The 27,427-nt window shown below is 44.4% G+C and overlaps 1 protein-coding gene across 5 annotated transcripts in view; it reads left to right on the plus strand.

Moving 5' to 3' along the window:
* Nucleotides 1-23,727, plus strand: part of Tjp2 (tight junction protein 2) — a 154,222-nt gene extending 130,495 nt beyond the window's left edge. For 3 of the 5 annotated variants that reach the window (XM_045154290.1, XM_004653146.2, XM_045154272.1), the window contains 11 exons: nt 828-1,038; nt 2,078-2,265; nt 3,839-3,934; nt 5,686-5,765; nt 6,435-6,645; nt 15,141-15,241; nt 16,446-16,658; nt 17,808-17,918; nt 19,630-19,953; nt 21,785-21,870; nt 22,756-23,727. In XM_045154290.1, coding sequence (XP_045010225.1) covers nt 828-1,038; nt 2,078-2,265; nt 3,839-3,934; nt 5,686-5,765; nt 6,435-6,645; nt 15,141-15,241; nt 16,446-16,658; nt 17,808-17,918; nt 19,630-19,953; nt 21,785-21,870; nt 22,756-22,921 — 1,787 coding nt within the window. In that variant the 3' untranslated portion in view covers nt 22,922-23,727. The remainder of the gene's footprint in view (nt 1-827; nt 1,039-2,077; nt 2,266-3,838; nt 3,935-5,685; nt 5,766-6,434; nt 6,646-15,140; nt 15,242-16,445; nt 16,659-17,807; nt 17,919-19,629; nt 19,954-21,784; nt 21,871-22,755) is intronic. The other 2 variants (XM_045154299.1, XM_045154282.1) reach the window with 1 other exon arrangement.
* Nucleotides 23,728-27,427: the final 3,700 nt, after the last annotated feature.

The following is a 27,427-nucleotide window of genomic DNA, read 5'->3' on the forward strand; positions in this document are numbered from 1 at the left end:
TGTGCCAATTTGGAGTAAACTTACATTTCTGAACAGTGATGCATCCTTAAGTTCCACCTGGAGTTGTTCTTGAGTCTCCATATAACAGATAATCTTGGCTCCCTTTAGCCCTTGCCAGTCTGACAAGTTGCTTCCCTTTTCGGGCCCTGGTCTCACTCTGAAGTGGAGACTCGCATGGTCTCTTCATGTTTATGTCAGAGGGTTGATTGGCAACTCTGTTAGTCAGGGTTCTACAGAGGCACAGGCCAATAAGAGACAGGTTATTAAGGAGTTGGCTGACATGAGTGTATGGGCTGGGAAGCCCCGAGATGGGCAAAATGGGCTAGCAAATACACCTAGCAGGGCCAGCACTTTGGTACTGGTCAGAATCTGAAGGCCTGAGATCCAGAAACAAAAGCTCTTGGCCCATGTGGAGGGCCATCAGCTGGAAAGAGTTCCCTCTGACCTGATAGTAACCTTCATTTTAGTTGTGGGCAGGCTTTCAACTGATTGGATGAGACCCACCCTTTCTAGGAGAGCAATCCACTTTACTCAGCACACACATTTAAATGTTAACTCCATCCTCCAAACACTCATCCTATCTCTCCAGAAATATTTAGACTCATGTTTGGCCAATTATCTGGGTACTCAATGCACAGTGAAGTCGACACACAAAATTCGTCGTAGCGCCTCATGAAGCTGCCTCATAATCCCTCCTCCTGTTGGAGCTGAGTCTCCCTTGAGGCCTGTCCACTAGGTCACTGAGTGGAGGGAGCGGGGGAGGAGCCGGTGGCCCAGGAAAGATCTTCAGCTGAGTCCAACGCAGACAACAATGCTTTGTCTTCCAGTGTACAGAGACATCCTGGCTTGTGGCAGGGGAGATTCGTTTTTCATCAGAAGCCACTTTGAATGTGAGAAGGAGACTCCACAGAGCCTGGCCTTCACCAGGGGCGAAGTCTTCCGAGTGGTAGACACGCTGTATGATGGCAAGCTGGGCCACTGGCTGGCTGTGAGAATTGGAAACGAATTGGAGAAAGGCTTAATCCCCAATAAAAGCAGGTATCGGAGACTGCCCATTCCCACACCCCCAAAGGGAAATCCCACGTGACTCCCTCGTTGCTCGTCAAGTATTGCTTTTGGGGACAGAGCTGGAACTGTGAGGAGCCAGCTGGCATAGCAGAAGTACACAGGCTTGGCTCTTGGGGGAGTGCCAGCTGCCCTGCACAGGGCACACGGGAAGTCCTGGGTGGCTCGTGGCACACCAGCCCCTTTCCAGTCTCCAGCCATAGGAGAGGCTTGGGTACTCCAGTGAACACTCGCTGGTTGGTGGCAGTGTGTAAACCTAGGGAAGACAAGCCACTTTTACAGGCATGTTGGCTACATACCTTCACACAGGATAAGCTAAAGAGAGCGTGTTCAGTACTGAGCTACTTCTGGGGTTGCACAGACGCCACCAGTATTACTGTAACAAAAATAACTGGCTGGGTGTGGTGGCGCACACCTTTAATCCCAGCACTCGGAAGGCAGATGTTGCAGGATCGTGGTAAGTTCAAGGCCATCCTAAGACTCCATAGTAAATTCCAGGTCAGCCTGGGCTAGAATGAAACCCTACCTTGAAGAAAAAAAAAAAAGAAAACCACACCAGAGGAAAGCAGCATAAGGAACTTCGGGAAGGGATATGTCCATCATGGCGGGAGGACCTGGCTGCGGGAGCCTCCGTGTGTGGCCAGCAAGTACTGAGAAGAATACTGGTGGCGTTCTCCTTTTGTATTCAGTCTGGTCCCTCAGCCCATGAGATGGTGGCGCCCACATTGAAGGCAGGTCTCCCCCCCTCAGTTAATCAAGCCTTTATGGAAACAGCCTCATAAGCACACCCAGAGGTGTGTTTCCATGGTGATCCTAAATTCAGTTAGCTTGACAATGAAGAGGGCATACCACCTTTCCTGCCTCCATTGGGGATGGAAGGTTCCCCGGTCCCCCTCAGAAACATGCGCTTCGTCCAACCACCTTCCCTATACTGACTCGATCCGACCAATGCCCTGCGCATGTGCGCTATTTCCTGGCTTTAGAGATTGACTTCTGGGCTCTCTTCCCTCAGAGCTGAGCAAATGGCCAGCGTCCAGAATGCCCAGAGAGACAATGCTGGCGACAGGGCAGACTTCTGGAGAATGCGGGGCCAGAGATCTGGGGTGAAGAAGAACCTTCGGAAGAGTCGGGAAGACCTAACGGCTGCTGTATCCGTCAGCACCAAGTTCCCTGCCTATGAGAGGGTTTTGCTACGAGAAGGTGATGTAGTCATATGGGACCAGACAGATCTGAGATACTCTGAGCCTGTTCTCCATGTTTAGACTTAACTATGTCATGTCCTCCAAGGCTGTAGCATTGAGATCATATTCTAACAAGGAGCCTGCTTTACCAATCTGTGAGCTGCTCTGATTCTCAATGGAGGCAAATTTCTACAACCTAGAAAACCTTTTAGCCGGGCATGGTGGCGCACGCCTTTAATCCCAGCACTCGGGAGGCAGAGGTAGGAGGGTTACTGTGAGTTTGAGGCTACCCTGAGACTACATAGTGAGTTCCAGGTCTGCCTGGGCTACAGTGAGACCCTTGGAAAGCAAAATACAAAAAAAAAAAAAAAAAAAAATTTTAAATCTTTTAAAGACTACATTGAGAGCTGGCCGTGGTGACACACGCCTTTAATCCTAGCACTAGGGAGGCCGAGGTAGGAGGATTGCTGTGAGTTCAAGGCTGCTCTGAGACTCTATAGTGAATTCCAGGTCAGCCTGGACTAGAGAGTGAGACTCTACCTCGAAACACCAAAAAAAAAAAATAAATAAATAAAATAAAATTCAAAAGGTTTTTTATATAGTACCCACTTAGTGGGGATGTGAAGTAGTATAGCTCAAAAGAATGAAAAAATAAAGTCTCCATTAAAGTTTACTTTTTCTTTCTTATTTATTTTATTTTTATTTGCATTTATTTATATGAGAGCACACGAACTCCAGATGCATGCACCACCTTGTGCCTCTGGCTTATGTGGGTCCTGGGGAATCAAAACTGAGGTCCTTTGGCTTTGCAGACAAACGCTTTAATTGCTAAGCCATTTCTCTAGCTCTTCTGAATTATTTTTATTTATTAGAAACAGAGAGAGAGTGAGAATGGGCACGCCAGGGCTTCTAGCCACTGCAAATGAGCTCCAGATGCATATGCCACCATGTGTATCTGGCTTATGTGGGACCTGGAGAATTGAACCTGGGGCCCTAGGCTTCACAGGCAAGCACCTTAACCTCTAAGCTATCTCTCCAGCCCCCTAAGTTTACTTTTTCATGAAGAGGGCTGTGTTTCAGAAAAGAAAATTCAATATTTTTTTTCCATTTGGTTGGGTTATTTTCAAAATTCTAGATAACTGTTCGTGGTGGTGCATGCCTTTAATCCCAGCACTTGGAAGGCAAAGGTAGGATTGTCATGAGTTTGAGACCACCCTGAGACTACATAGTGAATTCCAGGTCAGCCTGGGCTCTAGCAAAGCCCTACCTCAAAACACTGAAAAAAAAGTGTGGGGGGGGGGGGCTGTAGGGATGGCCCAGCTGTTAAGACATTTGCCTGCAAAGCCAAAGGACCTAGGTTTGATTCCCCAGGACACACGTTAACCAGATGTACAAGGGGGCTCATGTGTCTCGAGTTTGTTTGCAGTGGCTGGAGGCCCTGCGCGCCCATTATCTCCCCGCGCCCCCCCCCCCCCCCCCCCGGTCAAATAAATAAATAAATATTTTTTAAAAGTCTAGATAATACTTTTGCTTCTTATCTGATCAGTTGGGCAAGGATGTGTGTTTTCATGGCCTTTCTTATCTCATTTCAGCTGGTTTCAAAAGACCTGTGGTTTTGTTTGGACCCATAGCAGATATAGCAATGGAAAAGTTGGCAAATGAGTTACCTGACTTGTTTCAAACTGCTAGTAAGTCTGTTAATGATGTTTTTCTCCCAAATTTTCATTTTGAAAAATTCCTAACATACAAAAGCATAGATGAAAGAATAATGTGTATCCATCTCTCCTTTACCTTGGAGTCATTGTTAATATTTTGTTGTATATACTTTTCTCTCTCCTCTACCCCCTGCCCCACACATACCCAGAGAGAGAGAGAGAAGGAGGGAGAGGGAGAACACTTGTCTGCTGAACCATTTAAGAGTTTAAATTGCAGCCATTATGACATTTGATCGAAGCGTGTATGTGTGAAAATAGGAACATTCCTTTGTGTGTGTACATGCATGTATGTCCATGTGTGGGTGAGTACTCATGAATTCCTCGTGCCTTTGGAGGCCAGATGCATGTGGAAGACTGAAGACAGCCTCCGGCATTGCTCCTCAAGAACACTATCTGCCTTCTGTTTCTTTTTTCTTTCTGTTTTTTTTTTTCTTTTAATTTTAGGTGGTTATTTTGTTTGTGTTTTCAGACAGGACCTTTCATTGACCTGGAACTTGTCAAGTTGGCTAGACTGGCTGGCCAGCAAGTTCCAGGAATCTGTTTGTTTCTACTTCCCTAGCAATGGAATTACAAGTGTATGTACCACGGTACCCATTATTTTCTTTTATTTGTTGGTTTTGAGCATATTTACAAGGACGTGTGTTTTTTTTTTAAAGCAATTTGTCAACATGTCATGTGTCTTCCAGTAAGTGCTGTACCAGGATAGATATCTTTTTATCATTCAGTCTTCTTTCATCCTTTCTATTATTAAAACATGGTACCAGTTCAGTCTCCATTTGTCTACCCTCTGCATGCCTGGCATTTTACATGGGTACTGGGTGCAGGTCCTCATACTTGGAAAGCAGCTCTTTACCAAGTGAGCCATCTCCCCAGCCCAAGAACATTCTTTTATACAATCACAATATTATTGTCACCTGAGTGACCAACAGATAGGACATCTTAACAATACAATGTTATATAGGTTGGACATTCCTAACCTGTAAATCAGAAATGCTCCAAAAATTAAACCTTTTGAATGTCAACATGTTACCACAAGTGGAAAATTCCATACTTGTCATAGTGTGACTGGCTAGCATCAAAACAGGCGCACTAAAAATATTATACAAAATTGCCTTCAGTTTATTGATAATGAAGCATAAATGAATTATTCTGTTTTTGAGCAGGCTCTCAGGTAGCCCAGGCTGGCCTCAATATCATCATATAGCTGAGGATGACTTTGAATTTCTGGTCTTTCCTCCTCAACTTCTAGGTACTGGGATTCTAGGCATAGATCACTGTGCATGGCTGAACCATAAATGAATTTTGTATTTTTACCGAGGTCTCATTTTCTAGATATGTCATTAACTGTGTATAAATATTCAAATATCTAAAACACTTCTGATCCCAACTGATTTTTAACTCAGCATATAGCCAAGATCATGAATTCAATTTGATAATCATATCTTTTTATGATTTTTCTTATGTATATGCTTATGCATTTCTAGATCCTTTTTTTCCCTGACTTACTTGAGACACTGTAGAGTACAAACTAGTTGTCTCAGAATATTACACACACACACCCACCCACCCCAATTTCAGTTAAACAAATGGTGTAGATCCTTCCCACTACATGTAATAGTGGCATCTAGTGTCAGGTGGCCCATTGTAGTGCTGACATTAAGTTGGAGTATTTGGTTGTCGCTGATTTTTGGGAACATTACTTAGTCCTATTTTTGCTTTTGCAGAAACAGAACCGAAAGATGCAGGATCCGAGAGATCTAGCGGAGTAGTTCGTTTAAATACCGTGAGGCAAATTATTGAGCAGGTGAGAAAACTCATCAGAAGCCCATGTTGTAGCAAGGAATTAGATAATAATGCGTAACCGAGTCTGTATTCTGATTATTAAGTCCCCCCGTAAAGTAGTCACTGTTTAGTGGCAGAAAGGCTTTGTTTCCTTGAGAGTTCCCATCACTGTGACTTGTTCCACTTATCAGAGAGGAATGTGTTTTAGGGCCCCTCCCTGATAGATATATGAAAGCACAGAGTACTGAGCCTTATACATGAAACTATATTTTTTCTATACATACATACCTTTGGTAAGATTTAATTTATAAATTAAACAGGGTAAGAGATAGATGGATATAGCTAATATCAAAATAATAATACACTATAATAAAAGTTAGGTAAAAGTGGCCTGCCTTCCTCCCTTTCAGAATCCTTTCAGAAGGGTGACTGATCTCACCCTTCTTTATTTGCTGACCTTAGGTGACTGGAACTGTAGAAAATGGAATTATAGATAAGCAAGGTTTCTAGTCCTTTCATTAGACATTTTTTTCTGTTAATATTACAGTGCATATTATATAGAAAGAAATGTTCTTTACTTTTTGACTTAAATCTGCACATTTTATTTGATATAGCCCTTACATAAGAAACCAAACTGTCTGGTGCTGTGTGACTTTACGTTCCCACTTGCCACCCTTCCCCACCTGTACAGGACAAGCATGCCCTGCTGGATGTGACTCCCAAAGCTGTGGACCTGCTCAATTACACCCAGTGGTTCCCCATCGTGATCTTTTTCAACCCAGACTCTAGACAGGGTGTCAAAACCATGAGACAGAGATTGAATCCAACATCTAATAAAAGTTCTCGCAAGTTATTTGATCAAGCCAACAAGCTCAAGAAAACATGTTCACATCTTTTTACAGGTACGTGAAATTCCAAATGTAGTTTATGCTCAAAGTAAACAATAGGGAATTTAAAAAGTACAAGGAATAAGAAAATCTAACGGTAGAATGTGAAATTCTGCTCAGGATGCATTCAAAAAATAGTTAATACTGTAAGGTGGATATGTTAGACCCATGACATTTGTATATCGAACTTTGTAATTTTTGACTGTTGAAAATGGCTGCAACGATTTATGGTATAATAACTCGTTATTTTGATGAGGTTTGGGGCCATTAGAAAACTAGTGATTGAGCCCAGCTCACCACTGAATGCTAATGTCTCTCTGGATATTGTCTACTCACCATCAATGCATGCATTTACTTACAGAGTCATAGGAATCTGCTTTAGTGTTTTAAAAACGTCTTCCAAGCAGAAACCTGAACATTGTGGGTATGAGTAATTCAAAGTTTTATTATTTCTACTCTTTAGGCATAATTATAATATAGTGAAGTTTCAAGCACCTTTGTATTTTAGAGATATGCATTAAAGATATGTATAGATGGCATAGTAGGACGTCTACAATTTGTATAGGTAATCTGCACTGAGAGGAGATGGAAGATAGATTAGACAAGACTGGCCAGGAATTGTTGCAGTCTGTAGTTTACATTAAATTGTCCACTACTTTTGTCTATGTTTAAAATTTCATAATGGGATTTATTTTTATTTTTATTTATTTATTGGAGAGAGGTTGAGAGAATGGGTGTACCATGGCCTATAGCCACTGCAAACAAACTCCAAATGTATGCGCCACCATGTGCGTCTGGCTTACATGGGTATTGGGGAATCAAACCTGGGTCCTTAGTCTTTGCAGGCATGTGCCTTAACTGCTAATCCATCCCCTTAGCCCCATAATGGTATAATTGCTAAGTCCCCAAAATAAAGACCTGTCCTAACTATAAATAATAGTAAAATGGTCTAAAATATGATATATTTTAGTTAACTGAATGTATACACTATATATAAGCTGTTTAAGAGAACTGTATAAAATTTTTGTTCATACAAGTTATTTGGGCAACAACATGAGAATACTGCACAAATATGATATTCTTAGGGTAATATTGGTGCTTCTGAGTCCAGTGACAGTTGTCATCTGCCTTTGTCATGTTTGCTAGATCTCCATTCTAGGGAAAAAGATAGGGGGGTGAGTTAGTGAATGTCCCCAGTAGACTATTGTTTTGCTGTTGTTTGACTTTTCTTGCAAAAACACTGCAGCAATTACCACTATTGTGAAATACAGCTAAGAGATAAAGTAGTGTGTCACCAGAAAGTATATGTTGTCCATTGGGCCATTGAGGTCTAAGTGAGTTCTAAACTAAGTGTTGTGGGCTGGAACGATGGCTCCGCAGTTAAGGCGATTGCCTGTAAAACCTAACAACTCAGGTTCAGTTCTTCAGTGCCCACATGAAGCCAGATATACAAGGTGGCACTTGCATCTGGAATTTGTTTGCAGTGACACACACACACACACACACACACACACACACACACACTTACAGCTCATATTCATACACTGTCTGTATCTTTATCTCTGTGCTTGCAAATAAATAAATAAATAAAAATTAAAACTAAGTGCTGTGAAAGTATTCTTGAGCTTGCAGTTTCATATACTCATATTTTCTTATCTTTTTTTAAAAAGTACTGCTAGTAATTTTTCTTATGGTAACCATAGGAACAGTGAGCAGTGATGTAGCCTTTCCTGTGTGCTATTTTATTGGACCAGGAGGAAGGGCCCAGCAGCTTCTGTATAGTTGTAGATCCTAGTGTGAGGGCAGAGCCCAGACTGAAGTTGGGGTGTCACTGACTGCACAGCCATAGTGTATATTCCTTACAGCACAGACATGCTGTTTTGATGCCAGAAAGGTCTATTATCACTTTTCCCAAATGCTTAGGATCAGAAATGTTTCATAGAGAGTCAAATTTGCAGTATGTGAGAATGTGAGAAATCAGGAAGGATAAGATAGGCTTATGGAAGACGAACCAGGCTGTCAGAGCCTGGGCAAGGAGAGCTGGCAGAAGGAAGGGACAGCAACTGTGTATTGTCCCCTTTCCCAGCTGTGAGTCCGCGTTTGAGTTCAGTGGAGCGCAGTGCAGTGCGTCACCATCACCGGCTGAGGTTGGTTGAGGATCTGGAGGGGCCCAGTGTGTGGAAAGGCGCACAATGCTTTACAGGAGAAACTGCATCAGGAAGTTCATATGACTGAGGTCTGCATCAGGCCTCTGCAATAGCAAGGCATAAATGGCCTAATTTAGGTTAGAAGAATTAAGGGTCAGCGTCTTATTTCTTGTGTTATGCTCAGGAATTTAAATGTTGTAGGAGAACTAAGGCAGAGGTGAGAGTGGATATATACACTGGAAGCCTTGAAGTTCATTTAGAACTTTTTTCTCCCAAGGGCTGGGATTAAAGGCGTGAGCCACCATACCTGGCTCACTTAGAACTTCGGAGACACCAGATGCCACACAGCATGCCGCCAGTCTGTTAAGAGAATCAGGCAGTCTTCAGAACAGAGGCAGCTTGGACCAAGAAGCTCAAGTTTTCATGAAATGGTCTTTGATAAAGTTACTCCAGTTTTTAAGTTGATGCCTCCAAGCTGCCCAGAGGCCTCATCAAGACTTTTTGTTCCTTACTCCATCACAGTCTGCCAACCAGGTTAAGACTGGCGGTATGTGTCACCAGAAACACTGGTTTTCAGACTTGAACAGCTGAGACTTTATGTAGAAGAACTAGTATTTCATTTTTTGTTTGTTTGTTTGTGTTTGGTTTTTCAAGGTAGGGCCTTGCTCTAGCCCAGGCGGACCTGGAATTCACTATGTAGTCTCAGGGTGGCCGCAAACTCACAGCGATCTCCTATCTCTGTCTCTCAAGTGCTGGGATTAAAGGCATGCACCACCACATCTGGCTATTTTATTTTTTCTTTTTAAACTTATGGCATCCTTATTAATGAATAAATAGGAATATTGGAGCTGCTTTGATGAGCACAATTTGAAGTCAGGCTTTATGGGCTCTCATTGTTAGCTTGTTGTCCTAGTTCTGCTCTCGCGTGAGGTTGTAACTGTGACCGTGGCGCAGTGTTTCTCCTTACATCTTACATACTCCTCAGTGAACCTTTATGCAGACACTTCCTCATAACCAAGTTGATTGTCAGAATAAGCTAGAATATGTGTGCATCCATCCTCAGTTAAATTTTTTTTTTCTATACATTTATAAGCCAGGCGTGGTGGCAAACACCTTTAATCCCAGCACTCCGGAGGCAGAGGTAGAAGGATTGCCTTGAGTTTGAGGCCACCGTGAGACTACATAGTGAATTCCAGGTCAGCCTGGGCTAGAGCAAAGCCCTACCTCCAAAAAACAAAATAGTAACAACCCAAAAAGTATGTCTCTCTCTCTCTCTCTCTCTCTCTCTCTCTCTCTCTCTCTCTCTCTCTCTCTCTCTCTCTCTCTCTCTCTGTGTGTGTGTGTGTGTGTGTGTATACACATGTACTTATTACAAAAGTTTTTTTCTTTCTCTCTTTTTATATTTTATTTTTCATTATTTATTTGAGAGAGAGAAATAGGTAGGGAGAGAGAAAGAATGGGCTCACCAGGGCCTCCAGCCACTGCAAACGAACTCCAGGTACATGTGCCCCTTTGTACACCTGGGGAATCAAACCTGGGTCCTTTGGCTTTCAAGCAAGTGCCTTAACCACTTAGCCATTTCTCCAGCCCCAAATGTTATTATTTTCTTTAAAAATGAAATTTGAGGGGTGGGGAAATGGCTGAGAGGTAAAAGAGGCTTGCTTGCAAAGTCTGATGGCATGGGTTCGATTTCCCAGTACCTACATAAAGCCACATACACAAACCCCGCTAGGTGTATGCATGGAGTTTGTTTGCAGTGGCAAGGGACCTTGGCATACCGATTTTCTTTTTCTCTCTCTTTTTCCTTCCATCCTCCTTCCCTTTCTCTCCCTCTGCTTGTAAATATATAAAAAAAATTTTTTTTAAATACAATTTGGGTTACATATATTCTTAGGACCTGAATGCACTCAGTTCAGAGTTCAAGCTGCTGACACAGGACCTGGAGTCCCAGGCAAGGCTGTCCTTCATGCGAAGTTATGACATTTTATTTTGTTTTTTGTTTTTCGAGGTAAGGTCTCAGTCTAGTCCAGGCTGACCTAGAATTCACTTTGTAGTCTCAGGGTGGCCTCGAACTCACACTGCGATCCTCCTATTTCTGCCTCCCAAGTGCTGGGATTAAAGGCATGCGCCACCATGTCCGGCTAGTTACGACATTGTAAAGCACTCTGGGATATTCTCTTTTTTTTAAAAAAATGTTTTATTGATTTATTTATTTGACAGAGAGAAGAAAGAGAGAGCGAGAAAATGGGTGCGCCAGGGCCTCTGGCTGCTACAAACAAACTCCAGATACATGCGCCACCTTTTGCATCTGGCTTAAGTGGGTACTGGGGAATTGAACTTGGGTCCTTTGTAGGCAAGCACCTTAACTGCTAAGCCATCCCTCCAGCCCTTCTATCTCTTTTTTTCTGAGACTCCATAGCCCAGACTGGCCTGGTCTTGTGCTTACAGTAACCCTCCTACCTCAGCCTCCTGATCACTGGAATTAAAGGCATAAGCCCCCATGCCTGGCTCTTTTATCTCTTTTCCAAGCTTCCTTAAAGTGAAGTTTCTGGGGCTAAGAGAGATGGCTTAGCAGTTAAGGTGCTTGCCTGCAAAGCCTAAGGACCCAGGTTCGATTCCCCAGTGCCCACATAAAGCCAAATGTACAAAGTGGTGCGTTTGCAATAGGTAGAGGTCTGGCACATCCCATCTCAACCTCCTCCCCTCTCTCTGATCTGCTTACAAATAAACAAATTATAAAGTATGAGTTGGGTGTTATCTTTTATGGAATCTAGGAAATTAGTTCACGAAGCTCTTACTATTGGTTCAAACACTTGGTAGTGCAAACATAGTAAGAAATTTATGGCATTCATCTTATCAGGGGGCATGAATATGCCTTCTACATTTCTTAAATGCCCTTTTAACTTTAGATTTTCTTTGTGATTAATACAGACCGCCAGACAGCGCCCAAAAGAAAGCTGTAAAGGGCCACTTAACATTCCTGTACGTCTCGGCAAGTCACTTACTTGGTCTCTGGAGTGTACAGTCTCACTTCTATTTTTATGGACATGGCGTCACATTTTAGCTATGAGCCCAGTAATCTTTGTGAAGTACCATGATAGGCACACAGAAACCCATGGCATCAAGGTTAATTTTCCTTGGGTTGCCCAGTGTATCAGTTTACTCTAATGCTGTAAATAATTAATAAATGAGGAAATTGTAGTCTCATTCAGGATTTTTCAAGGTCAGAGCTAGAGCTTAAGCGAAAGAAAGTTGAATGTTACTTCAAAGAAACTTTGCAGCACAGTTACAGAATTTGCTTAATGGTTCTTTTGGACCTTAGAAGTTATATGTACCACTGTGTCTTCTAATGACTAGCCAGGAAAATGTAATGTATTAAACTTTTTAAATTCACAACTTCCATAACTAATAGACAATAAACCATGAAAAATCCCTCACTCCCCTATTTTCCCCTTCACAAATCCACTGTCCCTCATATTCCCTCTCTCTCTCCATTAGTCTCTCTCTTATTTTGATGTCATCACCTTTTCCTATTAGGAGGGTCTTGTGAAAGTAGTTCTAGGCACTGTGAGGTCATGGATATTTATTATTCAGCCATTTATGTCTGAATGATTGCATTGTAAGCACTCCCACCCTTCCTTTCTGCCACTCTTCCACAGTGGACCTGGAGTCTTGGAAGGTGTGATAGGAATGTCTCAGTGCTGAACAGTTCTCTGTCACTTCTTCTCAGCACTGTGGTGCCTTTTGTATCCCAGTGGTCATTGCCATCTGAGAAGAGAAGCTTCTCTAACCAAAAGTGAGAGTAGCATTAATATATGGGTATGAACATTAAGAGAAGTGCTTACAGGGCATTTGGTGAGCATAATATATGCACTTAGCCAGACAAGAGCAGGCGTTATACTCCTGCTGCTCATAACCTCCCCCACCATAAGCTTTGGTTAGGTTTTCAGTACCAGGCATATATTCCCTCCCATGGAGTGGGCCTCCAGTCCAATTAGAGACGGTTTGGTTTCCCCCATAACAGACATGTCACTCTTGCACTCATTCAGTCATTTGGCCTGGCTGACCAAACTTGAGGCTTGCAGTGTCCACTGTTTTCACCACTGATGACTTCTCTCTCCCATAGGGCTGTAAGCAGCATAGCTTTTTCTAGCTTTGTGTCAGCTAGTGTACAGGAGGAGGTTTTCAGCTCAGCTCCAGCTTGATTTCTCAGCGACCTTGCAGCCAAAGCATGTATAGTCTTCAATAATAGGGTCTTATCATCCACTTCTAGTGAGAAATCAGGAGCCTTGGCAATGGCCTATAATGTTTCGGGGGTGTCAGGAACCTCTCTGGCCAACAACTCACTGGAAGGTATCCCATCCCTGGCACTGACATTTTTCTATTAACAGTCTTTGGCTTCTGGGTAGGCCGTTATTCAAAAAAGTAGGTTTGTATATGGCTTATTAATAACATTTTGAATTTTGATTACCCCCTCCCCGGAAAATGTATTTTTTTTACATTTCTTTTTTTAATGTATAATTTTTTTATTGACAGCTTCTATACTTATAGACAATAGACCATGATAATTCCCTCCTCCTCCACACTGTCCCTTTCACAACTCTGCTCTCTATCATATCCCCTCCTTCTCTCTGTTGGTCTATTTTATTTATTTATTTAAATTTTTAAATTTTTATTAACATTTTCCATGATTATAAAAAAAATCCCATGGTAATTCCCTCCCTCCCCCCTGACACTTTCCCCTTTGAAATTCCATTCTCTATCATATTACCTCCCCATCTCAATCATTGTACTTACATATATACAATATCAACCTATTAAGTACCCTCCTCCCTTCCTTTCTCTTCCCTTTATGTCTCCTTTTTAACTTACTGGCCTCTGCTACTAAGTATTTTCCTTCTCACGCAGAAGCCCAATCATCTGTAGCTACATATGAGAGAGAACAAATGTAGTTTTAAAATATTTTATTTATTATAGAGAATGGGCACATCAAGGCCTCCAGCCACTGCAAATGAACTCCAGACACATGCACCAACTTGTACATCTGGCTTATGTGGGTACTGGGGAATCGAAGCTGGGTCCTTAGGCTTTGCAGGCAAGCACCTTATCCACTAAGCCATCTCTCTAGCCTGAAAATCTATTTTGTTTATGTTTTCTTTCTTTTTTTTAGGTAGGGTTTTACTCTAGTTGAGGCTGACCTGGAATTCACTATGTAGTTAAACTCATGGTGATCCTCCTACCTGTGCCTCCCAAGTGCTGGGATTAAAGGCACGTGCCACCGCGCCCAGCTCTCAAAATGTGTTTTTAAAAATCCCAGGGTTGGGGCTGGAGAGATGACTTAATAGTTAATGTACTTGCTCGCAAAGCCAAAGACCCAGGTTTGATTCCACAGAACCCAGGTAAGCCAGATGCACAAGGTGGCACACGTGTCTGGAGTTCATTTGCAGCGGCTAGAGGCCCTGGCACTCCCAGTCTCTCTGTCTTGCTTCCCTCCCTCCCTCCCTCCCTTTCTCTCTCAAATAAATAAATAAATAAATAAATAAAATATTTTTTTAAATCCTAGCCTATCTGTAGTCCAATTTTTAAAAAATTTTTTACTGGGAGGTGCATGGGGACGTGCCATGGCCTCCAGCCACTGCAAATGAGCTCCAGATACATGTGCCACTTTGTGTATCTGACTTTACATGGGTACTGGGGAATTGAACCCAGACCAGCTGGCTTTATAAGGAAGTGCCTTTTATTGTTGAGCCATCTCCCAGCACCCCTAATCAGATAATTTTAGGCTCAATTTAATGTATTTTTTCAGACCAGCATTCTTGCCTGGCACATCTCTCTCAGGTCCATACATATGTATTACTGCAGAGCAGCTGCCGTGAGGTATCCGCGTGTGCTCTCCGTTGGTGCCCTTACACGGGCCATGTAGGTTAGTAGCTCAGGCTGCAAGCTCTGAAGACAGATTCTGCGTTGGCTGCCGGGCTCCTTTACTTGCTTGGTGTGAAGCCTGTTCTTTGTTTTCTTATCTGCAAACTGCAAGTCTTAGCTTGAAATGATCAAGTCCTACAGGTACTTGGAACAGGTGTGACTGACCTGCAAATGTATCCTGTGAGGGACATGTTGTTCTGGATAGAAAAAGTAAACAAATAAAAGGTGTGGGAGCTTTTCTGAAAAGAAACTGCACACGCTTGATGTGTAACATAAGTGCCAAAACGAGAAGGCCAGCAGCCTACTTACCACTCAACCAAGGGGGTTTAATGCTCAGATAGCATGCAGATATAACAGAAATAAGTATAAATTACGTCAATAGTTTCCTGAATAACCTTGGCTTGGAAATTGATGCTGACCTTTCTGTTTACGTTTCCATAGCTGTAATCAATGTAAATTCAGCCAACGACAGCTGGTTTGGCAGCTTGAAGGACAGCATTCAGCACCAGCAAGGAGAAGCAGTTTGGGTCTCTGAAGGAAAGGTATGTGGCCTAAGCGTGCTGCTGCAAGGTGTGAGTCTGTGTTCTCGGTCCTTCCTCAAGAGGGCAGTGAATGTAGTACACCGGCCCCGCCGGAAGTCACTTCCAATGTGTATGCAAGGTTGAAACTTTGCAAATTCCCCAGCAAAGTTTATACACTAAAAGGACTTTTATTAAAGCAGAGTGCTCCGATCTTCGCCCTACATTCACTTCCCTTTCACTTTTAATGTAGTAACTAGACTTTGTATCCAAGTACACTAATCAGAGCTTACAAGTTCTCATGCTGAGCACCACAGCTTACTAAGGACATGGGAAACTTGGAGTGGAGATGAGAGGCAAGGGGTGGGAACCATGGAGAATACGGTTAAAAAGCTGACAGCCTTGGCATTGTTTGCTCGGTGGAGAGGTTGGCAGGGAATGTGCCCTAGTTCTGCCTTTGGATGGGCAATATGAAAGCACTAGAGATCGTGTGTAGCCCTCCTACGTTGGATAGGGTCTCACCTGCAGAGATGGTGAGTGTGGAGCTGCCGGGAGCCAGGAGAGGGAGCAGAAGCCAGAGCCTTGGTGCTGGTACCTTGTGTTCCAGGTGACTTGAGGTCGTTGGTGAGCCTTCGTGTGATGGATTTTGTTGCAGGATGGACCAGGTGTGGCTCTTTGGAACCCAAATGTGTAGTCACCACATCTATGTACAGTTCGCAAGGCCCTATGCCAGCCTCCCTAGGGAGGACAAGTTGAGTAGGATATAGCTTTTGTCCCCAAGGTGTAGGAATATGGTATCTTTTTATTTTTTCCTTTTGGGGGCACTGAGGATTGAACCCAGGGCCTTGGTCATGCTGAGTAAGCTCTCTGCCTCTGAGCCACATCGTAGCTGAGTGGAAAGGCCCCCGAGGCGCTGTGCATCGTTACCGGGAGTCAAGTTCCCGCAGGAAAGGCTGGCAAGAAGCCCGTTCTGAAGACAAGCGCAGAGGTCCAAGGAAGCGTGACTCCACTGCAGAATAGAGGATGGTGGAAGGATAGGCTGGAGGGTCCCTAATTTATGACCCTACAGACTTGACTTAGCATCAACACCAGATCAAAGACAAGTGACAGGAGGACACTTGGGTAGTCCCGGTGGAAGCGCTTGTCTCTGCCCTTGGGAGTTTCCTGAGTCCCCCACTCCCAGGTGCCGTGTCGGACCCCACTGACCCTCCAAAACACATTCCTCTAGATGGAAGGGATGGATGATGACCACGAAGACTGCATGTCCTACTTAACCGCCATGGGTGCGGACTATCTGAGTTGTGACAGCCGCCTCATCAGTGACTTTGAAGACACCGACGGCGAGGGAGGCGCTTACACTGACAATGAGCTGGATGAGCCAGCCGAGGAGCCGCTGGTGTCGTCCATCACCCGCTCCTCGGAGCCGGTGCAGCACGAGGAGGTGAGGCGAGGCCGGGCCGGGCGAGGCACGCCAGGCGCCACGGGCCCACGGCCTGCGGGGCGATAGGCGGGGGAAGAAAAAAAGATGCCGGTGTTTCGCTTGCTTCTGGTGGATACCTGGTCACTCAGGGTGCCATAGCTGTTCCCAGGGCTTGCAGCAGATGACTGCCAGGAAGCCTGTCACTGTTGAGTCAGCGCCTACATGGTTGGGACTGTGGTCCATAGAAAGTGGTGTCAGAAGAGGTTGAGTGGTCACTCCCTTGCCCTCAGAGTGATGGATGACTAAACTGGCTTTTGTGCCAGCTGTCCAAATTACAAGTGCAACAAGATTGCTGTATTTGCTTGTAACCTTTGATTAGGCCTCTCTCTGTACTCTTAGGATCCCTTGCTTTTCTTTTCCTCTTGACCTTTAACCTCCTAATCTTGCTAGAGCTCTCGAGTGTTTCCCCATCAGTTTCCTTCTTCCCTGTGATTTCCAGTTGTTAATTGACTTTATGATCAGTTGTGCATCAGATCACAGCCGCTGGCTATGTGGTCCTCCTACAGACGACATCGCTAGACGTTAACTTAGGACGAGGGCAGTTGTTGGCTGTTCCTCAGAGAGCACTGGAATGATGATCTTTGTGGGTGACATTATCCAAATGCATTTGGATAATCATTGCTGTAGACTTCCTTTTAGCTATTTAACTCATTCCAGTAAATATTTTCCTCTTTGAAATAGAAGTCTTCTCCCCAGTAAATAAGAAAGGCCCATCAAAACAACAAAAAAATTAGTATATACTGTTAGACCAGTTGTAAAGAGTAAATTAACTCCTGAATCATCTACAGATATAGATATAGATATAGATATAGATGCAGTGGTTAGGAATACTTTTATTAGTGATCCAAGAGATTTTAGACTTTAGGACTCTCTTAAAAAATTAGTCTTTAAGAGTAGAGCCCACTGAGTTGGATTCAGCCAGTTTTGTACAATGTGTCCTAAGCACTTGCTAGTGGAAGGACACCTGGTATCTGCCTTTGCAGCACAAGAGAACATTGGCTTAGTAGTTCAACTCCCGAATCTCCACAAGTTTATACAACTCTAGCAAAGCAGGTTGCTCACCTCTCTGCTCTGATGCTCTTGGTGTGAATGACCCTTTATGTCTTGTAGAGCATAAGGAAATCCAGCCCAGAGCCACGAGCTCAGATGAGGAGGGCTGCTAGCAGAGATCAACTTAGGGACAATAGCCCACCCCCAGCATTCAAGCCTGAGCCGCCCAAGGTACGTGGCTGGGAAGCCCACGATGGGAAGGAATAGGAACTAGGTGTCTTGGAAGCCCTAAGTAGTCAGGGAGCCTGCACACAGACATGGTGTTGGGTGATGTTTTGACTCATGGCGCTCTCTGTTATTCTAGCCTGCTGTTGAGTGAACCTAACAAGCAAAAGCATGAAAAGATGGGAAGGAAGGAAAGTAATTGTAGGATAGTGTATAATATTTCAGAGAGTAAGAATTATTTTATTTACTTAAAAATATTTTTTTGTTTATCATTTTTATTTATTTATTTGAGAGTGACAGAGAGAGAAAGAGGCAGATAGAGAGAGAGAATGGGCACACCAGGGCCTCTAGCCACTGCAAACGAACTCCAGATGCTAACATGGGTCCTGGAGAATGGAGCCTTGAACCGAGGTCCTTAGGCTTCACAGGCAAGCGCTTAACCATTAAGCCATCTCTCCAGCCCTACTGTTTTTTTTTTTTTTTTTGGTAGGAAGAGTGATGTTGATAAATATCACATTCCAGAATCACCAATCTCAGACTGTTCTTTTTCTATCCAGTTAAAGTTTTCTGCCCATAATGTAATCTGGATGCTCCAGGTAATCTTTACTGATGCCCTGCTAAAGAAGAGAAATTAGCATTGGTCTAGTATGAGTGAGCAACTTAACTTATTTGGTTAATAAGTTATGATCCAGAACAGAGTCAACAAAAAGACACAGGGGCATATGACACATGAGTCATCATCTCCAATCAGAATCCAAGCCATGACTACAGACTTCTCCTTCCACCCCATGGGTAGTCAGCTCCACGTTGCTGGGATGAACCTCCAGACAGACACAGCTGATGGAAGGAAGGGAAGGGCTTAAGATCCAGGGGAAGTTCCATCAATAGCAGAATAAGCTGGCTCCATTTATAAATCTAACCAGAGAGACAATACCAGGCAGCCATCACCACAAGCAAGCTCACAAGGACAGCAAAAGAGCAGGGACCCAGGCAGAGCTCAGAGCACTCTGCATACTTTTTGGCCTGGAAGTCAGATCTGCCCCTCAGTAACACCTTAGGGCTAGATCCCGAATGACACCTCCTCCAGCCAGGCAGCAGGAGGCAAGCTTTCATAAAACACCTGTGTCCATTAGGGGACATGCACTTAAACTTCCACGCAAAAACTCCTTCTTAGCTCAATAATTTAAATGAGAAAAAAACTAATGGTGCTGGTTATCAGGAATAGCTAGTGACCTTATATAATAGATCAATGAATGCTTATAGCTGCTGAAGGAGAGATGGATGGCAGCATGGTTTTCTGCCCTCTCAAGTGTCCAGTTCAGTATCATTCCTCTCGGGCTGGGCACAGGTCTCACCTTTGGGCCACGGCACACACGCATACACACCATGCGGTCTGACCTCAGAAGCCTCCTAATTCAGTCTCCAAACTGATTTCTTCTGAGGTCTACTCAGAGTCTGATCTCCAGTACAAAGTTATTCAATATCTGTTGTGCATCTAATAATTACTGCCCATCCCACCTCTCTCAGCACTTTCTTCCTAAGATAGGGCCCAGGATGCCTGGCCAGTGGCTGCTTGCCCTGACATATTTAACGCCTTGTAAAAATTTGTTGCCCACTTTGGAAACTGATCAGGAAATGCAATATATTAAATCACTAATGTAGATTTAAAAATAACCTGGAAAGGCTAAGCTACAAAACACATCATTGCTTTCCACAGGCCAAAAACCATAACCGAGAAGATTCCTATGACTTGTCCAAATCCCAGGAATACAAGTCAAACCCCTCGGCTGGCACTGAAATCCTGGGAGGGTCAGCCAGAGGGTGTCCTCCCCCCGTGGCTGCAAAACCTGCCTTTGGACGATCCATCCTGAAGCCCTCCACTCCCAGCGCTGCCCCGGAGAGTGAGGAGGTCGGGGAGAGCAACGAGGAGCAGGAAGACACTCCCAAGTCAGTCCTGGGCAAAGTGAAAATATTTGAGAAGATGGACCACAAGGCAAAGTTACAGAGGATGCAGGAGCTCCAGGAAGCCCAGAACGCAAGGGTAATTGTACTTAAACCACCATCGGGTCACAGCTGCTGCCCAAATGAATGTTAAAAAGGTTTGAGCAAAATGGTAGACAGTCCCTTCGTTTCCACTGCACAGTCATGACGGGGGTGATCACTTGTACGATGCTCTGTGTGCTGCTTGAGGTTGCCAGCTGGTAGCACCTCCTTTTCCTCCAGCCCGTAAAGCCTTGCAGTCAGGCGAATATGATTCTGTTCTCCCTTCTTCAGTTCTGGAATGGGGAACTAAGAGAATCAATCGACACCTCTCAGAAGTAATTTTAGATGGCATGTGGGTGATATTTATTTGTTAACCAAGTCTTCATTTGATCCCACATTTGCCATAGAATATTAGCATCCATTGGGTCATAAAATGGAAGGACCCATAGGTTGTTTGAATTTTTCCCCAGTGTGTATGTGTGACAAAGAAAAACTCAATGATGTAAGAAATGCTGGCATCTCTGTAGTCCCAGCTTCTGAGGCTAAGACAGAAGGATCACTTGATCCCTGGAATTGGAGAGCAGCCTGGGTAATAATAATAATAATAATAATAGTGTGACCTTAGGGGAAAAGGGAACAAAAGAGAGAGAGAGAGAGAGAGAGAGAGAGAGAGAGAGAGATACTATGAGAGAGGGGAGGGAGAGAGAGAGAGAGAGAGAGAGAGAGATACTATGAGAGAGGGGAGAGAGAGAGAGAGAGAGAGAGAGGGGGACACAGACAGACAGACAACAGCATATTAAGTACATAGGGAAGTTTCCTTCAATCAGGTCTGCACAGGAACAGTACCCTGCTCTGTCTTTTTTTGTTGTTGTTGTTTTTGCTTTTGTTTTTTTTTTTGAGGAAGGGTCTCACTCTAGCTCAGGCTGACCTGGAATTCACTATGTAGTCTCAGGGTGGCCTCGAACTCATGGCGATCCTCCTACCTCTGCCTCCTGAGTGCTGTGCTCTGTCATTTTTTATTGCTGTTTGTTTGCTTTGTTTTTCTGTCTTGAGGTAGTAGCTTGCTGATGTTGCCCAATGGGGTCCAAAACTCCTGGCATCAGTCACCTTGCAACTTCAGCCTCTTGAGTAGCTGGGGACTATAAGTGCTTAGTGGCTTTTTTTTTTTTAATTTTTATTTATTTATTTGAGAGCAACAGACACAGAAAGACAGATAGGGGGAGAGAGAGAGAATGGGCGCGCCAGGGCTTCCAGCCTCTGCAAACGAACTCCAGACGCGTGCGCCCCCTTGTGCATCTGGCTAACGTGGGACCTGGGGAACCGAGCCTCGAACCGGGGTCCTTAGGCTTCACAGGCAAGCGCTTAACCGCTAAGCCATCTCTCCAGCCCACTTAGTGGCTTTTTAAATTGTGATGGAATATCCTGACAGAAAAGTTACCACTTTAGCCATTTTTAGGCCCACAGCTCAGCGGTACTAAGTACCCTCGCGTTGTCACACAGCCCTTACACCACTTTCCGTGCTGCACAAGTGAAGCCACACCCACCCAACAGTGACCATGCCCGTGCTCCTCCCTCCAGCCACCACCATTCTACCTTCTCTCTCTGAATTCGATGATTTTAGACCCTCGTATAAGTTCATACCTTTGTTCATTGTGTGTGACATACTCACTTCACCTCACGAAACGTTTTGCCTCATCTGTGCTGTGACATGGGTCATTTCTTTTAAATGGCTGTCCTGCTATGGAAACAGGAGTCGCCTGCCCTTGTTTTCCTTCTCCTGGAGGTGGGATGGGAAAGGAAGTTGGCTCTGGGGAGGGGGCGGCAGCAGGAGCCAAGTAAGGGAAGGGCAGCGGCCCATTCTCTCTTTGCTCCCTTTCCCACCACCGCAGATCGAAATTGCTCAGAAGCACCCTGACATCTATGCAGTTCCTATCAAAGCCCCCAAGCCAGATGCCGGCCTGCCTCCACACGTGAGGTAAGTGTGCTCCGCAGGGGCAGGTCACAAGAGGAGATTTCTCCAGCACTTGGACTTGAAGAAAGAAATTGCTCTGCCTAGGTTTCAGAGCAATAAGAACACCCACCTCCCCCGAGGGCCAGCTGTTTCTCCCTCTAGTCGCATTTAATTATAAAGGTGATGCAGTCAAACATTCCTGTCTCCTGTCTTGTGCCCTGATGCTCTCAGGCACACGGGAGCACAGTTGTAAGTAAGGTACCCCATAAGCAGAGTTCCAGGCTGTGGGCCTCTTTTGTCTCTGGTGTTTTCTGGCTCTTAGCCAAGCTCCTGACTTCCATTGTGTCACCCAGCAAAGTCATGCACTCCTGCAGGGCTGAGTGTAAAGGGACAGTGACAGGTGACCAACTGGGCACAAGCTCTAGGGGTGACGGAAACCTCTTCCTGTTGAGGGCTTGCATTGGATTGTTTCCTTCTGGCTGGAAGCTGGAGCCTCGTTTATGGCGCTAGAAAATTTGTAGCACTTTTTTTTTTTTTTTCAATTGAATGCTCACACAATTGACCATGTTGCCACTGGCAACCAAGAGGACCTGATTTAAAATAATTGACACGCAAGTGACAGAGCACTCTCTGCTTGGAGGGCCTGTGGTGAGCAGCACAGGCATGCGAGGCAGGCGCCCTCCTTCTACCCACTGGGGGGATTCTTGGGTCAAGGAGCACCTGACTACCCAAGCGTCTCTGCACGCACCACCCTGTGAACCTGGAGCAGGGCCAGTGCCCTGGCAGATGGCACAGTGTGCTCAAGGGTCAGGAAATGATGCGCGCTGGGTCATTGTATGTGGAGATCATGGCTTTAGTCCCGCAGGAAGTCATAGTACGTGGAGTGTGTGTGACTCCCCCCTTTGTTAGTTCTAGACACCCCGAGCCGCAGAAAGCTCCCTCCAGACCTTACCAAGACGCCAGAGGCGGTTACAGCAGTGATGCCGAGGAGCAAGAATACCGCCAGCAGCTAGCGGCCCACTCAAAGCGGGGCTACTACGGCCAGCCCGCCCTGTACCGGGACACGGAGCTCTAGGCGCCTGAGCGCGGACTCTTGCGGGGTGGTGGGCCCCCACATCGGCCGGACACTGCTGCGGGGCGGCCAGGAGGAAGCTTCTCCGCCTACAGTGCCCTGTGGAGATGTGGTGGGGACCCGGGCGGCAGCCAGCACAGCTTACCGACAGAGAGCTCTGTTTGTGGGACTGGGGTAGAGTTTATTAAGGCTTTTTGCTCAGAATAAGAGGAACACTGCAGTCTGATACTGTTACGTGCTTCAGTGGACCAAAATCTGTATTAATCGTATTTGTGTATTTTAATATGTATATTACGGAGCAATAACTCTTTTTCCTCGTTCATAGCTGCCTTCAAATACTGCTTCAAGGTGAAGCAGAATGTGAAAAAGGAACAAAAATACTCTTAGACTCAAACGTAATTCAAGGAAGTATTTTATTATAACTCAAAGTGCCTTTGATGAGACATGTCTTAAGTTTTTTTTCTTCCTTTGAAGCTTTTATGCCATAATGGACTAAAACTTTTATTTTGGCTAAATTTTTATACCAGTTTAATAGCTGTGGTTTTCTCTGCACTGTGTCTTCTTGTCAAGGCATTGTTTTTGTATATTTTCCGTAAACTGGCTGTATATAGAATAGCTACACTTGGTAGTAAGTGCTAAAGAGCTGGGAGGCCAAGAAGTGGGTGTGGAATTTTTTGTTTGTTTGTTTGTGTAAAACCATGTGCTCCACAAAAGCAGATACTTGAGAAAAACATATTCTGTCTCCACAAGTGTATGTATTGACAGCAGGCAAGTTGATAATTTAATAAAAAGGAATATATCACAACCAATTATTTGCTTGTGGCTACCTTTTTTGGAGTGCTGGGGGTAGAACTGAAGGTCTTAGGCATGCTAAGCTTCTCTCTAGAGTTTCCTGACAGTGGGATTCTGACTTGGTTTCCAGTACCAGATTTGAGTTCTTGTGCCCTGTGCGGGCCTCATGTCCAATCAGAGAACAGCTAGTTACCCGCACTTGCCGCTATTGCCCAAGTGTGTACTTCTTGACGGGCTGGTTGATTTGTAGTCTGTAGGGTCTCCTGATTATTCATGCTGTTGGTGACTGTTCTCCTCCAGGGGCTCCCGTAGGGCTGTCCAGCACTATGAGAACTAGTCAGGAGGGAGCTAGTTCCTCTTTTGGTTCCAGCATGACATTCCAATGTCCTGTGACTGCAGCCAGTGATGTCTTTAGCAATAGGGTCTTATATTTTAGCTCTGGCAGGTAATCAAGAGTTTTGGCAATGGCTTACGTTGTTTTGGGGACCTCGTGGGCCAACAGTTCACTGTGGAAGGCAACCCAATTCTGGGCCTGGTGATTTACTGGCCAGAGTCCATGATTTTAAAGTTAAGCTTTTTCGGTCTAGAGAGATGGCTTAGCAGTTAAAGCACTTGCCTGCTAAGCCCAAAGACCCCGTTTTGACTCTGCAAGTCCATGTAAGCCAGATATACAAAGTGATACACGTGTCTGAAGTTTGTTTGCAGTGGCTAGAGTTCCTGGCGTGCCCATTCTCTTTTTCTCCCTCTCTCTCTGTAATAAATAAAAATAAAATCTTTTTATTTTTATTTTTTAATATTTATTTTATTTTTATTTATTTATTTGAGAGTGACAGACAGAGAGAGAAAGAGGCAGAGAATCAGAGAGAAGGGGCACGCCATGGCCTCCAGCCACTGCAAATGAACTACAGATGTGTGTACCCCTTTGTTACTGTTACTTGCTTCAGTGGACCAAAATCTGTATTAATCCTATTTGTGTTTTTCAATATGTATATTACAGAGCAATAACTCTTTTTCCTCATTCATAGCTGCCTTCAAATACTGCTTCAAGGTGAAGCAGAATCTGGCTAATGTGAGTCCTGGGGAATCGAGCCTCGAACCGGGGTCCTTAGGCTTCACAGGCAAGTGATTAACCGCTAAGCCATCTCTCCAGCCAAAAAATTAAATCTTTTTAAAATTATTTTATTTTATTTTTTTCTCAATTTTTATTAACATCTTCCATGATTATAAAAAATACCCCATGGTAATAATACCCCCTCCCCCAATTTCCCCTTTGAAATTCCATTCTCCATTATATCCCTTCCCCATCTCAATAAGTCTCTCTTTTATTTTAATGTCATCCTCTTTTCCTCCTCTTATGATGGTCTTGTGCAGATAGTGTCAGGAACTGTGAGGTCATGGATATCCAGGCCATTTTATGTCTGGTGGGAGCACGTTGTAAGGAGTCCTACCTTTCCTTTGGCTCTTACATTCTTTCTGCCACCTCTTCCACATTAGACCCTGCACCTTGGAAGGTGTGATCAAGATATTACTAAGTATTCTAGTCACTTCTTTCCAGCACCATGATACCTTCTAAGTCGTCCCAAGATCACTGCCATCTGAAAAGAGAAGATTCTCTACCACAAGTGAGAGTAGCATTAATTAATATAAGGGTATGAATAAAAAATGAAATCTGTCCGTACTGTCCCCCTCTCCATCTTTGGTGGTTATATTTTGCAGAATGCTAGCTAGAATGGGTCCTCCTGTTTTTATAACAACTCTTTTTTTCAATACAAGTGAGAACTCATCATAGTTGAACATTGGGGAATGGAAATAAAAGTCACCAATAATCTACTCTTACCATTTTGCTGCAGGATTTTGAGGTTCAGGAGGCATCCCCCAAACTTAGGAACTCCAAGTTTGGGTTCTGTCCTACCTTTAACAAAGAATTAATAAAGACAGATTCAAGAAGGATAAATGATGAATTACTAAGTTTATTTAGGGAAAAGTCACAAATTGTGGAGTTTATGTTTAAGGGAGATTGGTAACTAGGAAGGAAGGCTGGAGCAGATTCATAAATGTGGGAAGCAGGAAACATGCTATCATGTGAAAAACTGCATAGTTTATAGGGTTCCTTTTTAGGAAAAATTGAGGTATTAGGGAAAGACTGGAGTAGAGCCACAAGTATGTGGAGGATGGTTCATAAAGGTCATTCAAGAGAAATTGGGAGCCGGGCATGTGCTGCACGCCTTTAACCCCAGCACTCAAGAGGCAGAGGTAGGAGGGTCACCATGAGTTCAAAACCACCCCGAGACTACATAATGAATTTCAGCTCAACCTGGGCTAGAGTGAGACCCTACCTTGAACCCCCCCCCCAAAAAAAAAGAGAAAAGAGAGGAAAATCGAGGTTTTCAAACTAACACTGGAGCAGAGCCACAAGTAAGTTGGAGGAGAGAATTTAGGAGCTTGTATAAGGAGATTTAGAAAGACCACATGTGACATCCACAATGTTCTTTCTTATGGTAGGAAGTTAAGAGGGCAAGTGATGGGGCTGGAGAGATGGCTTAGCGGTTAAGCGCTTGCCTGTGAAGCCTAAGGACCCTGGTTCGAGGCTCGGTTCCCCAGGTCCCACGTTAGCCAGATGCACAAGGGGGCGCACGCGTCTGGAGTTCGTTTGCAGAGGCTGGAAGCCCTGGCGCGCCCATCCTCTCTCTCTCCCTCTACCTGTCTTCCTCTCTGTGTCTGTCTCTCTCAAATAAATAAATAAATAAAAATTAAAAAAAAAAAGAGGGCAAGTGATGAGGCTCAAAGAAGAGTAAAAGGGAAAATATCAAAGCAGAGACCAAAAAATTCAGAGGAGTGATGAGTAGTGAAGAGTCACATTTATGGTTACCCTGAGTTTAAAGGAATCACACGGGGAGCCTGGGGGAAAAAAAAAGAAAGAAAGAAAAGGAAGAAATCACACAGGGACCAGGCCTGGAGGTAGTGAGAGCACCACATCGTAGATCTGGAGTGTAGGGAAGTACGCATGTGGTAGATTCAGAAACCAGAGGAAATCATGCATGTAATCAAAGTGGGAAGTTACCCCAATGCCAAGCAGGGTCAGAAAAGCTGAGCAGAGTGGAGCACAGGCAGTGACAGGAAGACAGCAGACATTATAGGCAAGGGGAACACCGATTGGTTTGCAGATTTGGAGGGCAGGTTCCAGAGCCAGCTCGTTTGCGCCATCTTATCTAGGTAGCGGGTAGACTGTGGAGAGCAGGGGACACTACAAATCAGTCATTTTTATTTTTTATTTTATTTATTTATTTGCAATCCAAGAGACAGATACATAGAGAATGAGTGTGCCAGGGCCTTTAGCCACTGCAAACAAACTTCAGACACTTGGGCCACTTTGTGCATCTGGTTTTTCGTGGGAACTGGGGAAGAGAACCCAGATTGTTAGGCTTTGCAGGTAAGTGCCTTAACTGCTGAGCGTCATCTCCCCAGCCTGGTAGAACATTCTTGGTCAGACATGAGTTCTATTTCTGCCAAGACTTCTGTTCTTGTGTCAGGGCAAGGTGTCATGTGGGGTGGCACCTATTCTCTGTGAACCTGATTCCATAACTGAAACTGCCTAAAAGGAGATAGCTTTCTTCTATTCTCCTTCATTTTTGATGCATTTCCTCCACTTATGTATTCATGGATGTGTGGTGTGTATGTGTGTGTGTGTGTGTGTGTGTGTGTGTGTGTGTGTGTGTG

This window comes from Jaculus jaculus, chromosome 1 (genome assembly GCF_020740685.1).
Source record: "Jaculus jaculus isolate mJacJac1 chromosome 1, mJacJac1.mat.Y.cur, whole genome shotgun sequence".
NCBI classification, from domain to species: Eukaryota; Metazoa; Chordata; class Mammalia; order Rodentia; family Dipodidae; genus Jaculus; species Jaculus jaculus.